Below are 17,216 nucleotides of genomic sequence, written 5' to 3'. Positions count from 1 at the left end.
GATTGGTTGTTGTATTTCTTATCAAAATTTAACTCTCGTTAAATACTGTAATGTATTTGATAAAGTGATGTCCATACTTTATATTGTTATGTTCTGTGTTCACATTTCTCTTATGCTCTGCTGATTAAAAATCTTTATGAATGTTTAAAAGTAAAAGAAGGTATTACTACTGTCTTTAAAGTACCTGAAGCGCCCAAGAAAGCTGTGGTAGAAGAAAAAGTACATGTTCCCGAAGAGCCCAAATTCCCACCGGCTAAAGGTACCTGACTCTGCTACTTCACCACTAATACGAAAGCCTCTTTTGTTCACATACTGTGTGTGTATGGGGAAGAGAGAGAGCGCCTTCTCCCCTCAAAGCCACAATATAACTAAGTGATGTAAACTTCAATTTATGTTCTATAACATGAACTTCCCTCTGGGAACAAAGGCCTCGCCTGCCTTTGTTTGGTCTTCTTCTTAAGCAATAATTAATTAAACAATATTGACCCCTCAACTTCTTTTTCAAGAATAATTTATTTTGAAAGCTATTGTCAAGTAGTTCTGAAACCAATAAACCTTTTCCAGATTACAGTAGACAATGCTGCTCTCCCCAAAGAGCAGGGCGTTTCTATTATGATGAACGCAGAACTCGGCACAAGGCGATCTAGACAGATGCGTTGCCTGAGTGTTTAGCTGACTTATTTTGGAATTTTTGACCTTCTCCTTGTTAGATGCTCCATTTTTGCCTTGATATTTTATACCCAATTATGACATTCTTAAAAATAAAACAATCAACTATCTTTAAAGCACCTGAAGTACCCAAGAAAATTGTTCCAGAAGAAAAGTTTCATGAAGCTGTTCCTAAAAAGCCTGAAATACCACCAGCTAAAGGTACATACTGGCACTAATCACAACATGAAATAACTCTGTTTAGTTACTCACGGTTTAAAGTGAATGCATGTGCAGTTAAATCTGTGTATTCTATTTCTTCATATTCTTAATATCTTATGTTGTCATACATAACAATTAATATACTAATATCTTTAAAGTTCCTGAGGTGCCTAAGAGAACTATTCTGGAAGAAAAATCACCCACAGTTCTTTCTGAAGACACATCGATGGACAGTGAGTGTAGAAAAATCTGTTGCTCTTTTTGGTTTCATTTGTGTTTGTCTTCATAGCTTTTAAAAGTAAATACACTAATATCTTGTAAAACCCCAACATGCCAGAAATATCTGGCTAAAATTAAATGATTTGAATGGCTATTAGCTTCAAAGATATTTCCTTACCAATTTAAAATATATAGTTGTATAACATTGTCCAAGTTTAGAAAAGTCATTTGTCTTGTTGAATCTCTTGTCCCGTCTTATTAATTTGTTATGTGTGCAAATGTCTGCTGCTTTGAAACAATTTATTTTCCCAGACTATGAGGTAACTAACTTCACAATAATATTTTAATTGGATTATATAGAATCAAAATGCTCCACTATCATTGTGTTTTTACTCTTCAAAAAATTTCTAGAAACATTTTGGCAATATTGTTCAAATGGCTATAGGTTTACACAGTCATTAAAACCCCAGAAGAATCTCAAGCCATTTTTCATATTAGTTTTAATGCAAAATTATAATTAAATAATTTGAGGAGTAAAATGAAATCAATATTTTTATTACTTCAATTGCAACATTTTAAATATAATACTATTCAATTATCTGAGCAGTAAAATGCGAGTAGTCAAAATATTCTTTCATTCATTTTAATCTAAAATATTTTCTGTTTCAACCCAATTTTTGATCACCCTGTAATTCCAGATTGGGATAAAAATATATCCTGACTCTCTCCTTTGAATACCTTTTCTACCCTTGAGTTTGGTTATTTATTATCCACTCTTCCTTTCTAAAAGCTGGAGGAATCTTTATTTCCTTCATTTGCCTTATTTTTAAAATGTTTAATTTTTTTTATTTTACTTCATAAAAGATTTTCATATTACTAATTTTCACATTAACATTAAACTATGAAACCATAAACTAGATGTTGTTTAAAAATATAGATAACTAGGTTATTGAGAAAGAAAAAGCTTACATGAATTTTCAGTAGGTTAAATATAGAAGAATTCTCTTTGTGTAACTCAACATTGATCCTGTTCTTTATGAACAAATCTATAAAAACTAAAAGCCACAGGAAAAATTTTACCAGTAAATATCTAAAGAGAAAAGCAGGATGATTATATGTTCCCTTGCTAATGAACTCCTCAATTTTATCATCATGTTTATAAAGAGATGCTGAGTCTTAAGTCATAAAAATGGAAATGAGGCTTTTTCACAGCTAATGTGTTATTTTCTCTAGTTTTTGTCTAAGTGTTACTGGTAATTTGAGTGATGACTGTGTGTTTTGTTTTTCTTAATACTGTTCTTCATCCCCTTTGAAATGAAACTAATTGTATAAATACTAATATCTTTGAAGTTTATGAAGAAACTGAGGAATCAATTCTAGAAGAAAAAGTACTTGTGACTCATCCTCAAAAGACAAAAACCAAACTAGCAAAAGGTATATAATACTAAAGACCCACTCTGAAGACTATTTATTTATGGCTCATTTTAAATCTCAATATTTACTTCACTATTTATAAATGTAACTATACTCATATCTTTTAAGTGCCTGAACTACCCAAGAAAGTTGTTCCAGAGGATAAAATATATGTGACTATTCCTAAAAAGAGAGAGACACCAGCAACTAAAGGTATATTTCAACAACGTTGAACTTGGATGAATATCTTTGGCTTCAAGACTCAAAAACTGCATGCTGTATAATTCACTATTTTTATAAGTTCTAAGTTTAATTCTACTAATATATTTAAGGAACCTGATATAACCAGGGAAGTTTTCCCAGTGGTAGAGTTACCTGAGGGGAACACCCAAAATTTCAGAGTATCTTCCAAATGAAGGTATAAAGCTTAGTTATGAAAATCTAAATAAGCAAGCTCTTCTTCAGTCTACAAAATAATTTTAATGTTTTGTGTAGATTCTCATAGCCTCTAATGCTAAGAGACTAATATTTTTAGAGCACTTAGCTAATACACCCAATATGAAGAACTATGATGTTCCTGCCAAACAGCCCCAATCAATGTACAAAGATAAACTGTTTGAACAAAAGTTAACATTTGAATTTGAAGTTACAACCTCTGTTAATATCCCTTTCTTAGTATGTCATGTCTTCATGTCTTTGTCTTTTCTCAACTAAAACCTACTAATATCTTTAAAGAGATGGAAATCTATGAAGCAAGTATTCCAGAGAGGCCAGCTTCTGCTGCTAGGAGAAGAAAGACACCATCACCAAAAGGTACAAGCCAGAAGAAAGTCGACTTTCTCATCTCTCGATTATAGCTGTACTTAACACATGTAGAAATACTAATATCTGGAAAGCCCCCGACACTGCCAAGGAAGTCATTTCAGAGACATGGTTCCCCCAGAGCAGAGGTTTGATTGGGTATATACACGTCCCCATGAGTCATTTAAGAGGAAAAAATAGGGGGAATGTCTTTGACTTATATAAACGGGAGTTGGTTGGGCTACAAATTTGCCTTTTCAGTCTCCAGGGAAAATACATATAAATGTAATGAGCAGATGTAATCCAGACAGGTTCTTCAATAGGAAACAGCCATTACTGTGTCCATAAAAAATAAAAATCAGAATAGCTAGAAAAAAATCTACATGAGACCACTTATAACATTTGTATGCTCAAAACTAGATTGAATTAGCTCAACATGCCTGCTTTAATGTAGAAATCAGCATCATCAAATGACAGAGGTGTTGGGCTATGGAAGTCAATAATTCAACCCTCCATGGGGCTGAAACTCCAGAACCTACTATAACTGCCTGTTGGAATTGCTTTTCTAGTGAGATAAACTTATTACTCAAAAAAAGCATATAAATTTGAAATAATTTATTTCCCATAAAACTTAAATATTAGAGAAATATTTTCAGACAACCAATTACTTAAAGAAAAAATATGAAACTTAATGTGGAGCTATTCTATCAGTTTTGTTATCTCCACCTGAGAGTCTTCCAAAACCAAAACAGTTAAACCCAAAACCAGTTAAAGCTGGAATTCTGCTCTGAATACATAGTAGCTCCTCTCATTGTCTTTTACTTTTAAAGAGTCCTATATTTTTCCATTTTGAATAGTTTAGGTAAGTCAAAACATGAGATATTTTTAAACATCCAGGGTAACAATTTTGGTAATTTTAAGACTGTTTAAACACTTTGACATTGTTTTCTCAGTCCAGAGTCACTGAGTTGTTATCCTCTCTGCTGTACTTGAGAAACAGCTTGTGAAAGTGCTTAAGGTGAGGCAACAAAATGAAGCCAATCCAGATAAGACAGAAGCTATTTTGCTCTCTTCAAACCAAAGCTAAAGATACATTATTAATTAATTTAAAAGTTTTTTTTCACTTGAAGCTACTTTTCTATGATCTAATTTTTGATACATCTATCATTCCAAGAAATAAGAGTACTAATATTGATAGTGCCTGAGGTAACCAAAAAAACAGCTCCTGATAATCAAATATTTAAATTGTTAATATCACCAAAGAATCAGATTCGAGCAGCAGGGAGGTCTGCTAGCTTGGAGCATTCCTGTAGGTGGAGTTATGAGCGAAACTCTTCATTGCTCTTCATCACTCTGAAGTACAATGAATTAATCTCTTTAAAGTGCCTGAATCTCCTCCAGAAGTTGTCCCTGTAAAGGAAACACTCATGGCTGTTCCCCCTGAAATTGAAATACCTTCCACTAAAGGTATCATTCATTCTATAACTCTTCTCCATTCATTTCATAAAGTGCCTATTATATGCATGGTGCTAGTGAGCTGGGGAATAATAAGCAAAGACAAATAAGACATGATTCCTTTCCTCAATACTTTATCCCTCATCTAGTTCTTGAAGGAAGTACCCTGGTAGCCATAAAAATCTCTTTGATTCAGTTAATGTGACTAATGTCTCCACTGATCCCTTAATCTCTAAGTATAATACTAATATCTTCAAAGCACCAGAAGCTGTGAAAGAAGTGACTCCTGATACGCAAGTATATGAGGATGTTCCTGAAGAGCCAGAGCCTCTGCCTAGGGAAGGTATATGTCATTTCTGCACTGATCCTGAAGAAGAAATTGTCTGTCCTCTGCTCTTAAAATTATGCATTTCTAATATTCTCCATAACTCCTAAACATACTAATCTCTTTAAAGCATCCTCAGAAAAGAAAGTATTTGTGGTTGTATTTATCAAAAAGAGAAAACCCTCCAGTTAAAAGTACTCCTTCAACAAATATTTCATAAGGAGGGTCTACAGGTCATAGAGACTCAGCTAGTTGCTGGAGAAGGGTGAGTTCTCTTCTCCAGGATCCCACTAACCCATTAGACTTAGGTGTTGGGTGGGGCAAGCAGAGAATAGAGAAGGAGAGAAGAGACTTCTAGAAAACTGTGTTTGCTGGCTTATTGTGGTGTTCTTTATTAATCATTTTAACTTTCGAATGTAAAATACTAATATCTTTAAAGTGACTGAAGCTCCTCAAGAAGTTGTTTCTGCAAAGAGAGTTCCTTCCAAAAAAAGAGCATCTCCATCTGTTCAAGGTACAAGTTACCATGCCCTCAAACTCTAGAAGCAGTAGCTCTTGTAGTTCTGAAAATCTCTGCCTGTTCCTAGTGATCTTCATAAATGATCCACACTAAATGTTAATATACTAATTTCTTAAAGTGCCTGAAGCACCTCAAGAAATTCTCCCTGAAAAGAAAGCGCATGAGTTTCCTCATAAAAAGCCTGAAGGCCCTCGTGATGAAGGTATATGCTGCTGGAAGCTTAAAGATTTGGAAAGTTACATTTTCCTGTAGAAATGTGTTTCCTGTTTCCACTAATTCCTATAACCCCTAAATGTAAAAACATTAATATCTTTAAAGTGCCTGAGGCTCCCAAAGAGGTTGTCCCAGAGGAGAAAGTGCACCCTTCACAAAAGCCTGAAGTTGTACTTGTCAAAGGTACATCCCTGACCTTTCTTCACGGTGGGATAGGGAGGGCAATGGAAAGAACTGCCTTGCTAGCCTGGAAAGTTCCCTTGATGTGTGAATGTAATTTCTGTCTGTGTCTGCATTGGTCTTGGTAACTCAAATGTAAATTTACTAATATCTTCCAAGTGCTTGAAGCTCCCAAAGAAGTTGTCCCTGAAAAGAAAGTGACTTTGGTGCCTCCTAAAAAGCCAGAAGTCCCACCTGTTCCAGGTATCTGTCAAGGATTTAGGTTTAAGAACATGTAACTTATCTTCTCCTTAAAATACTTTGTTCCAGTGGTCTCATAACTTCTGATTGTAATTTTACTAATATCTTTTAAGTGCCCGAGGCTCCTAAAAAGATTGTCCCTGAAAAGAAAGTACCTGTGATGCCTCCTAAAAAGCCAGAAGTCCCACCCGCTACAGGTATTTGTCAAGGACCTTTAGGACTCTTTCGCTCTTAAAAATATGTTGTTCCAGTGGTCTTCAGATCTCCTAAATGTGATTTTACTAATATCTTTTAAGTGCCTGAGGCTCCCCAAGAAGTTATCCCTGAAAAGAAAGTGCCTTTGGCACCTCCTAAAAAGCCAGAAGTCCCACCAGCCAAAGGTAGCCACCCCCGTGCCCACTGTTTGATACTGTCTGTTTGTCTGTACTCTGTCTAACCTTCCAAATACTAATATCTTTAAAGCACCTGAGGTGCCCAAGGCAGCTGTCCCAGAAAAGAAGGTGCCTGAAGCCATTCCTCCCAAACCGGAAAGTCCTTCCCCGGAAGGTAATGTCAAAGTTATATATATCCAGGGAGAAAAAGAACTACTATTTTCACTAGGGAGTTATATATCCAAATCCTACTCCATAAAAGTGATAAAATTCTAAAGGGGAAAAAAAGCAGACATTTTTCAAAGTATCTCGGTGTATGCTTACATATTATAGCCATCAATTATTTTCACTTTTTCTTAACACAAATTACCAATGTCTTTTAAGTGCCCGAGGTGCCGCCACCGAAGGAAGCCGTCCCTGAGAAGAAAGTGCCTGTGGCTCCCCGCAAAGAGCCAGAAGCTCCACCTGCTAAAGGTATTTATCCTTCTGCTCTGTGGGTCTCCCTCTTCAGGGGGCTGGGTCGGAGGGCACGCACAGAAGTGTCCTCCAGCCTCACAAATTGTATTACTTGAGTGAATACTTTGCCAGTGTCCCCCCTGTTTATAGTTCCTAACTAACACATACTAATATCTTCAAAGTTCCTGAAGCTCCTAAAGAAGTTGTACCTGAAAAGAAAGTGTCTGTGACTGTGCCCCAAAAGCCAGAAGCCCCACCTGCTAAAGGTATTTATTCCCTCTGCTCTGGTGAGAGGAAAAGACGCTCTTATACTCTTCACAGTTATGATAGTGTATGCCTTCTCTATTCATCAATCCTAAAAATACTAATATCTTTCAAGTTCCTGAAGCTGCTCAAGAAGTTGCCCCAGAAAAGATGATTCCCAAGGCACCGTTGAAAAAACCAGAAGCCACGCCAGTCACAGGTATATGTCAGCCCTGACTTCGTTTTGCAGAAGAAATATCTCTTCTGTTCTTGAGGATAATTTTAGGCCATTGTTCTTCATTAACTTAAGTGTAAAACTACTAATGTCTTTTAAGTGCCTGAAGCTCCCCAGCAAGTTGTCCCGGAAAAGAAAGCTCCCAAGGCACCACCCAAAAAGCCAGAAGCTCCGTCTGTCCTAGGTATGCGTTAGCCCAGACCTCACTCGGCCAGAGAACGCTCTCCTGCTATTCAAAGCAGCTGTAGTCCCTGTTCTTCATTAACTTAAGTGTAAAACTACTAATATCTTTCAAGTGCCTGAAGTTCCTCAAGAAGCTGTCCCAGAAAAGAAGGTTCCCAAGGCACCACCCAAAAAGTCAGAAGCCACACCAGTTTCAGGTACTTTTCACCCTGTCTGTGTTCAACAGGAAAAAACAACAACGAAAAAAACTCTTCGCTCTTGGAAATATTCTTAGTCCACTGACCTCATTAACCTAAGTGTAAAACTACTAATATCTTTTAAGTGTCCCTCAAAAAATTGTCCCTGTAAAGAAAGCACCAGTGGTGCCTCCTTACTTTCCAGATGCCCCACCTGTTACGAGTCCTTCTTGTCACTCATCTTAGACCTAAGAAGATATAACTCTTCCAACCTTGAAAATACTTTATTTCAGCAGTTTTATAAGTACTAAGTGCGATTTTACTAATATCTTTTAAGTGTCTGAGCCTCCCAAAGAGGTCATTCCTGAGAAGAAAGTGCCCATGGTGCCTCCTAAAAAGCCAGACGTCCCACCTGCTGCAGGTATCTGTCACTGATCGTAGGCTTGAAAGACATAACTCTTCTGCTCTTGGAAAGTTTTCCTTCCAGTGGTTGCATACCTCCTGATTGTAATTTTACTAATATCTTTTAAGTGCCTGAGGCTCCCCAAGAAGTTGTCCCTGAAGAGAAAGTGCCTTCGATGCCTCCTAAAAGGCCAGAAGTCCCACCTGTCCCAGGTATCTGTCATGGATCTTAGGTTTAAGGAAATGTAACTCATCAGCTCCTAAAATACTTTGTTCCAGCAGTCCTCAGAATTCCTGACTGTAATTTTACTAATATCTTTTAAGTTCCCGAGGCTCCTAAAGAAGTTGTCCCTGAAAAGAAAGCACCAGTTTTGCCTCCTAAAAAGCCAGAAGTCCCACCTGTTACAGGTACTTATCACTACTCACCTTAGGCTTAAGAAGCTATATTACTCTGCTACTCTTGAAAATATTTTCTTCTAGCAGTCTCATAACTCCTGATTGTAATTTTACTAAAATCTTTTAAGTGCCTGAGGCTCCTAAAAAGATTGTCCCTGAAAAGAAAGTACCTGTGATGCCTCCTAAAAAGCCAGAAGTCCCACCCGCTACAGGTATTTGTCAAGGACCTTAGGACTCTTTCGCTCTTAAAAATATGTTGTTCCAGTGGTCTTCAGATCTCCTAAATGTGATTTTACTAATATCTTTTAAGTGCCTGAGGCTCCCCAAGAAGTTATCCCTGAAAAGAAAGTGCCTTTGGCACCTCCTAAAAAGCCAGAAGTCCCACCAGCCAAAGGTAGCCACCCCCGTGCCACTGTTTGATACTGTCTGTTTGTCTGTACTCTGTCTAACCTTCCAAATACTAATATCTTTAAAGTACCTGAGGTGCCCAAGGCAGCTGTCCCAGAAAAGAAGGTGCCTGAAGCCATTCCTCCCAAACCGGAAAGTCCTCCCCCTGAAGGTAATAATGAAACTCTGCCAACCAATGTTTTTAAAAAGAAAAACTCTTCTTAGTGTTATAAACACCTTTTTGCAAAAGATTTCAGATACTTCAGTCAGTTCTGGTGGTAAAATGAGCTTGTGTCTTTAAAGTGTTTGAGGAACCCGAAGAACTTGTCTCTGAAGAGCCCCCAGCTGAAGTGGTGGAAGAGCCAGAGCCCGAGGCTCCTCCAAAAGGTACAGAGCCAGCGGCTAGGCCGCCTGAGCCAACACTTCCCCCTTCTCGCTCATTCATGTCCACTCATTCTAACACATAAATTCTAAAATCTTTAGTGACTGTGCCACCTAAGAAACCTGTGCCAGAAAAGAAACCACCTGCAGTCATTGCCAAAAAACCTGAACCACCAACCATGAAAGGTATATTTCACTGCCACTAACTTCCTACAGAAAACTGTGTTTAATATGTTATGCTTTACTGCTTGACTCAATGATTTCCATACTTCATTGAACCTATGAGCTAAAAACTACTAATATCTTTTGAAGTGCCCAAAGTGCCTAAGGAAGTTGTTCCTGAAAAGAAAGTGCCTCCAGTGGTTCTCAAGAAACCGGAAGTCCCACCTGCCAAAGGTACATGTAGTGGTCCACCATCTGAGGGAGGTGGATACAGCCTCCAACTCTTAAAAAATGTTTTCTTCTGTGTAAATGTGATAAATGTTTACTAGCTATTCTTCATAATGTTAAAATACTAATATCTTTAAAGTGCCAGAAGTTCCAAAAGAAGTTCCAGAAAAGAAAGTAGCTGTCCCCCAAAAGCCGGAAGTCCCACCAGCTAAAGGTACATGTCACTAATGAGATTCTGCAGAAAGTGCTCAATCTTGGCCTCAAAAGTCACTTATCATAGGAAACCTTTTTGTTTGTCAAATATTTTATGTTCACAACTACACACCTGTTATTCTGAATGTTTAGGGTTTAAATTTTTAAATAACATCATTGATTTTTTTTTTTTAGAAAAAAAACTAATACACCTATTATGAGTGTTGGAAGAGTTTTCTAATGCAGTTTTGTTACTATTCATAGGCCACATTTTCCTTCCTTCTGTGTAGTTCCAAGAACAGATCATTGACATTATTGTGAATTTTGTTCTTGGATCTGTCCCTGTTATTTGAAGTAGATGTGAACTGGATGTGGTATAAGTTTCATGTCCTTTCAATTACCTATCAGTAAAACTAACTAATATCTTTCAAGTGCCAGAAGTTCCAAAGAAACCTGTCTTGGAAGAGAAACCAGCAGTTCCTGTTCCCAGGAAAGTGGAGTCTCCTCCTCCAGAAGGTATATGTGAGACCACAAATGAGTTTGCCACGTGTGCTATTTCTAATTTAAATCTTGTTTCTTTCCCCCCCTAATTTAGTACCTTTGTTCATTTTCTGTCCTTTAATTGTTCGTCTTACTTCATCATTCTTAATTAGCTCCAATCCGAAATCTCTATTATGAATGACCAGTCAGCAGCATCTAAGGCATTGTAATTTGCATTAAACAAAGCTCTCTAAAGTACACAGGACAAGAGAACTAATGACTATGAAAGAGATCAAACACCAAAAGGCTTTCCAAGCATTCCAATCAATAGAAACAGAAGTCAGTGAAAATAAGATAGATTTAATCCTACCAAATAAGAGATTAATTGAAACAAGGAAGGAAATCAAAGATTACCATTCATGATGTTCAGCATTTTGTGCGTTTTAGAACATCATTTCACATGTTGAATTAAAATTAACTGTGTCTTTAAAGTATATGAAGAACCCAAGGAAATAGCTCCTGAGGAGGAAGCACCAGTGCCTACTGTGGAAGAAGAGGAACCAGAAGCCCCACCGCCGGCAGGTACAAGGCAGGATCCACTGTATGGGAAATGCATCATTTGGTTTTTATGATGTTATATATCTTCCTTAAGGTAAAATGTCCGTCTTCCCTCTCCTTACTTGAATTTCACTTCATTGGCAAGAACAAAAGTTTGCACATAAAACTTTGATCCTACGGAATTTTACAATGCACATAAGAAATAGATGCAATTTTTATTTCATTCATTAGTAGTAAGTTTTTCATTGTAATCATCTGACTCTAAAAGAAATTTCTATCCTTCAAGTGCCTGAAGAGCCCAAGAAGATTGTTCCAGAGAAGAAAGTTCCTATCATCAAAAAACCAGAAGCTCCACCTCCTAAAGGTACTTATAATAAAGTAAATCAATATTTACTTTATTTCTGTATAATGTCTAAAATTTGACACTTTTCCTTATTCTATGTTGTGTTGTATTATATGTCTAACTCTTACCCATATGTGATACTGTTGAACAGACTTGTCCAATTAATGTGTGTATATTGCATCTTGCAATTTTATATTATTAAATGCTACTAATATCTTTAAAGTACCAGCGATGACAAAGAAAGTTGTGCCACCGAAGAAAGTCCCAACTATTAAGAAGCCAGAACTACCAGAAGCTAAAGGTATTCATGTCATCATTGACATCATAGTTTCTTAAAACAGTATTCTGATGTCTTAAAGAGGAATCCAGTAACTCATCCTCATTATTACATAACTAGGGACAAAAATGTCCTTATTTTGTTTTCATTAATTTAATGCTACTTTGTTGTCATTAATTATAGATTATTTATCCTTAACACTTTTAAATGTCTTTAAATACTCTTTTTGAAATAAAACTAATATCTTCAAAGTGCCTGAGATGCCCAAGAAACTTGTTCCAGTAAAGAAAGAACCTGTGCCTGTTACCAAAAAACGAGAAGTTTCTCCAGAAAAAGGTACCTAGTATGAAGAAAAATATCTCTCTGAACACTGTTTGAGCTTTGTAATAATGGTTCTTAGGGAAAAAATATCATAGCATAAGCTTATGCAAGACCACATTTCACAGTAAAATGAAGAAAATAATGAAGGCAAAGACAAAATGAGGCAAACAAGCAGGAGAAAAAAATGAATGAAGACTAGAGTCAGTTGTACCATGACATGGTTATATGTGGCAGAAAATGATCTCCTCCCACTTGATGCGTAGAATAGCTTGATTCAGCATATTTTGTTGAATTTCTACCATTAACAAGACACTATTAGAAAAGATAAGATCTGATCCAGTCTTCAAGCAATTTAAATCTGATGAGAAGAAAGTACAGCATACCTCCAGTACAAGATAGGAAGTGAGTGAACCTACAAAATGAGTATAAATGGCTACAGGAACACAGAGCTAAGGAAGATCAACTTTAGGCAGGGGCATAAGGAAAAGCTGTATAGAAAAAAGTATTTATAATTTTAAGTTTTGTTGGATTTTTACATGTAGCAATTGAGGAAATGGCATTCAAGGCAAAGGGAATATTATATCAAGAGGCCCTGAGGTAGAATATAGTCTAGGAAGTTCAAGGACTATCAAATAAGCACGTATAATTTGAGTATGGATTGTTTGAAAGATAAAGGTGGATATAAAGATAAGGGCCATACCATATTTTGGAGTTCTTTGAATACCAGCATAAGGTGTACACTTTATTCTGTGAGCAGAAGGAAGCTTGAAAGGTTTTGAAGCAGATGTATAAATTAATAAGAGTTGTGCTTCACATACATACTGGCATCAAGCTATTGGAAGATGGAAAAGTAGTAAACAGCCATTGCAGTTATTTAAGGTCATTAAAAGTGGCACAAGATTAGTGGTGGCAGAAATGGAAAAAGGAGATTGAATTTAAGGAGGAGGAAAATTGAGTTGGTATCTATTTTCAAAACAATTAGGGAAATGGAGCCCAAGTGAATGTAAGGGTTGAAGATCGATGACCATGAAGATGGTTCATGGGGCCCCTGAACTGGTATTAGAAATAAGATAGTGAATATATTTTTCACTTTTCAAGTAGGGAGCTTAGGAAAAAGATCAAGTATAAAGATGTAGATCTAGAAGTCATCCACATGGAAATATGAATTGAGAGTTCAGGAGTGATTGTTCAAAGAAAGTCAAGCCAATTTTTAAAAAGGATCAAAGTTAGACCAGCGGAGAACACCTATATGTAAGAGTACACAGAAGAAAAGAAGCAAATAAAGAAGGCTGAGAAAACGCATTTATAAAATTAGGGTGTCCAGAAGGGTGCCATGCTCCAGAACTATTTTCCCCATGAAGTCTTGTAAGATGAAGTACATCCCTCTGTATTCTTTGCCTACTCATCAAAGAATCTTGTGAATTCTTCTAAATTCTTAGTAGTAAAAACAAAAATCAATATCTTTAAAGTGCCTGCAGTGCCCAAGGAAGTCATCCCAGAAAAGAAAGTGTTTGTTCCTCTCCCTGAAGAGCCAGAAGCTCCACCTGTCCAAGGTACATGGCTTCTCTATACATCTTGGAAAGATGGCAATTGTTTTCATCATCATGCTTTGGTTGTAGATGGGTCTGATGTACTAATCTGTTGCCTGTCTTAAGTAGTGAAGTTATTGATATTTTGGGGTCATTTGAAGAATATATTAGAGTATAACAAAGTTGATATGTTGCAACTTAGGAGTTGCAGTATTTTGAATGCCATCTAAAATAAAATACTGTGTTTTTTAAGTTGAAGAGTCTCCTGAGGAAGTCATATATGAAGAAAAAGCATCCATAACAATTGGTAGAAAAGTGACTCCCCCTGTGGAAGGTATATATACTAAAATATAAATTTTTTTAACCTCTTGAAAACTTCTGTAAGGAGTACAAAAGCATTCGTAGTGTGAAATTCCTTCCTGACATTCTATATGAAAGCACTCCAGCATATTTCATTTTCCAAATACTTATATTTTTTTCAAAGTAGAATTTGAGTTGTTAATTTGGTTATTCTTGGTGATAAATATAAATTCCAAAAGATACACTCTACTGAGGTAAAACTGGAAGAATTCATTGCATTGGCTCCTCAGATGCTAACACAATATCAAATTCTAAAAGTCGCCTCATTTGCCATCAACATACATTGAAAACAGGAGAACAAAAATTTCAAGTATAAGAAAATACAAATCTTGTCTCCTTTTCCCCTATAAACAAGTTTGTATTTTCATCTTTGGGACTGTTATCTTTACATCTATGTGAAATTTGTGTGGGTCTTTGTGAAGAACTTTACATTGCAATCTCACATCCCCTGTCAACATTCTTTAAAGAACGTGAAATTGAAAAGTATATTGAGCCTGAAGCACCTGAACCTGAACCACAGCCAGAAGAAATACCAGTTCAAGGTATTCAGTTAATTGGACTTAAATCTTCATCATCATATCTTCCTCTTCACATACATGTATTTTGTGTTCTGCTTGAATAGTAGTCTCTGAATCTGTATGTAAGATTTACTGTCTTAAACGTGCATCTGATTCTTATGTATCCATGTAATTTGTACCATTCATCTTATGTCAATGTGGCTTATATGGAAGCTTCCTTTGTTGTTTTTGTTGATGCATTTGCTATATTTCTCATCATTGGTGTTACCATGTTGATATTTTTATGTTTTATGTTGGATGCTGTTTTGTGTTTTATGTTGGACACTAATATTATGTATCTAAAAAAGCAAACATTTACTTCATATTTTTTTCATTTCTACTGAATATACTATGTATATTCACACTAATTAATATATGCATATACTAATGCTCCTGAAATACTCTTTTAAGAACCTGAACCTGAACCTGAAAAGATTATTGAAAAGCCAAAATTCAAACCAAAGCCCCCAGCTCCTCCACCTGCTCCACCTAAGGAAGACGTGAAGGAGAAAGTGTTCCAACTTAAAGGTACAAAATGCCTTTTCCAAAGTTTTATTAACCTGTTATCCAGTCATCTGAAATGGTGCTTGCAAGAACTTTTAAAAGTGTGTGCTTTCAGACATGATCAAGCTATGGGAATTGCATTAGAGACCTGCGTTTATGCTGCTCCGGGCGCCTTGTCAGGCCGTGCCTGCTGCCGCAAATGTCAGAAAGTACCTTTTTGTTAGCTTCATCCTAGACATCTGCCCAACTAACTTTTTTATGCAGAATGTGGAGAAAGAGTTTCTGACTTGAAAGCCTGATTGCTCTGCATATCTGTGGGATCTTATGCATGTGAAATATACAAGAAAAGTTTGCAAGATGTTTTTAATATTGCAGTAACAAATGTATAAAAAGCCAAAGCTGTTCTTAAGTAATGTCATATGCTTTCAAGTATGCTAGAAGCAATATATTTGTGGCATCCAATGGCTGATATGTGCTCATAGACCAAGGGAGGAGAGCATATAAGTGACCCGTCATTGCCCCCCACTTTTCTTTTCCCACTTAACAAAGGCCCATTATGCTCTGTGGTTGTCCTCAGCAGAGCCAGAGTAATGACGGATGCATGTGATGTCCAGCATCTCTTTCCTTTGTTAAACTTCCTTTCATTCTTTTTGCATTTAAACTTTTCTTTGAATTGATGCAGTATTCTTCATTTTTAGCAACATCTTTAAAATGTAAAATAAACTGGAAGAAGCGTGTTATTCTTTTTATTTTAATAAAATATTTGTGGTGTCATTAGATTTCACAATCTAATATTATCTACATATAATCTGAGATGAACACTTTCTCCATTTACACATACAAAGCCAGAATCTTCCAGCAAAAAACTTTATTTCTATTGATTCTTGCCCTTCCACAACCCTCTTGTCTGGTAGGGGGAATCTCCAATACATTAAGTCAGACATGGAAAAAGCAGACACTCCTTAAGAGAGTACCCATGTGTCAACCAATACTCCATAAGAACACACAGTACATTTTTCTTGATGTAAAATTTATACTCAAAGGATAATTTTTAAATTTATTTTATTGTTCAATTACAGTTGTGTGTATTTTCTCCCCACCCCCTCCAAACCCACTTCCCTCCCTTGCTTCCACCCTCCTCCTTGGTTTTGTCCATGTGTCCTTTATAGTAGTTCCTGAAAACCTTTCTCCCCACTGTCCGGATAATTTCTTTTTCCTGCAAAATAAAAATTATCTTGCTTCTCAGACAGACTTTAATTTAATTGGAGTAAAACTGAAATCTGTTTTCATGGTTGGAATGTGTCTTATGTGCTCTGTGGTGGCTGTTCTTGGCTGCATTGATGCTTTCTGGTTGTAAGCAAAGCTTGGTTTTGATTCTCAAAGCAAGCATTTAATAGTTTGCTTCATTCTAGTTTAAATATACAAATAATAAAAGCAAAATCATATTCTTTAAAGCTGTTACAAAGAAGAAAGTTCCTGAAAAACCCGAGGTTCCAGAAAAAGTGGAGCTGAAACCTCTGAAAGGTATTTCGGTCTTGAAAGTGCATTCATATGCAGTATTTCTTCGTCTGAATCTTTGCTCTTTCTGCCTTCTAGAATGTTCTCTTTTCAAATTATTTTTTAAATAATCACAGTTGCCTTAAGTATTTCTTGTGTTTTTGTACATTTTATGGTTCTGGCTCATGAGTGTTGCTTCCTTTGTCTCTCATAAATTTCATACATTATATGGGTAGATATTGCTTATCTTTGTCTCATTGACTTATGTCTTCTTGCAATTCTTTATGAAATTTTGCTGGTTAGCTGATACTAGTAACAAATACATCTTGGGTTAAAGTGCTGGGAGCTAGTAATGGAAAGTTTTGGAATTGCACCAGAACAGCAGTATGTAAGCCAGTATTAATTACTAAATATAATTCATGTCCTCCTTCTATCCATTAAGATGATTCATAGGGATTTTCTTATGGTTGTCTTGTCACTTTCTTCTCCGTGACCCCAAGACATTCGTTCAGGTTTACAGATCTCACATTTTAGAAAGATTTCATTATCACTGCAGGTCATTTTCCAAAATTTCCCTTTGAATAATAATTTTTCCTATCTAAAGTTAGATCCTAAAGAAAGATCAATAAATCATAAAAGTCTAGAAAACATCTATTTAAAATAAAGTTCTTAATTTTTCTAGTAAGTACAGTAGGGAGCAATTTTTTATTTAAGTAAACATAGCCAGACACAGAAATTGTAT

At 36.2% G+C, this 17,216-nt stretch overlaps 1 protein-coding gene across 1 annotated transcript in view; it reads left to right on the top strand.

Moving 5' to 3' along the window:
• Positions 1–17,216, top strand: part of TTN (titin) — a 270,276-nt gene that overhangs the window by 135,217 nt on the left and 117,843 nt on the right. Inside the window, exons 136-151 of the mRNA XM_053665080.1 lie at positions 182–259; positions 6,350–6,433; positions 6,533–6,616; positions 6,699–6,782; positions 8,627–8,710; positions 9,009–9,092; positions 9,174–9,257; positions 9,389–9,472; positions 9,569–9,652; positions 9,779–9,862; positions 9,996–10,070; positions 10,481–10,564; positions 11,021–11,110; positions 11,373–11,450; positions 14,885–15,001; positions 16,433–16,501. Coding sequence (XP_053521055.1) covers positions 182–259; positions 6,350–6,433; positions 6,533–6,616; positions 6,699–6,782; positions 8,627–8,710; positions 9,009–9,092; positions 9,174–9,257; positions 9,389–9,472; positions 9,569–9,652; positions 9,779–9,862; positions 9,996–10,070; positions 10,481–10,564; positions 11,021–11,110; positions 11,373–11,450; positions 14,885–15,001; positions 16,433–16,501 — 1,347 coding nt within the window. The remainder of the gene's footprint in view (positions 1–181; positions 260–6,349; positions 6,434–6,532; positions 6,617–6,698; positions 6,783–8,626; positions 8,711–9,008; positions 9,093–9,173; positions 9,258–9,388; positions 9,473–9,568; positions 9,653–9,778; positions 9,863–9,995; positions 10,071–10,480; positions 10,565–11,020; positions 11,111–11,372; positions 11,451–14,884; positions 15,002–16,432; positions 16,502–17,216) is intronic.

This window comes from Artibeus jamaicensis, unplaced genomic scaffold, assembly GCF_021234435.1.
Source record: "Artibeus jamaicensis isolate MK-2021 breed Jamaican fruit bat unplaced genomic scaffold, CSHL_Jam_final contig_391, whole genome shotgun sequence".
NCBI lineage: Eukaryota > Metazoa > Chordata > Mammalia > Chiroptera > Phyllostomidae > Artibeus > Artibeus jamaicensis.
This window is presented reverse-complemented; position numbering and strand designations above follow the sequence as displayed.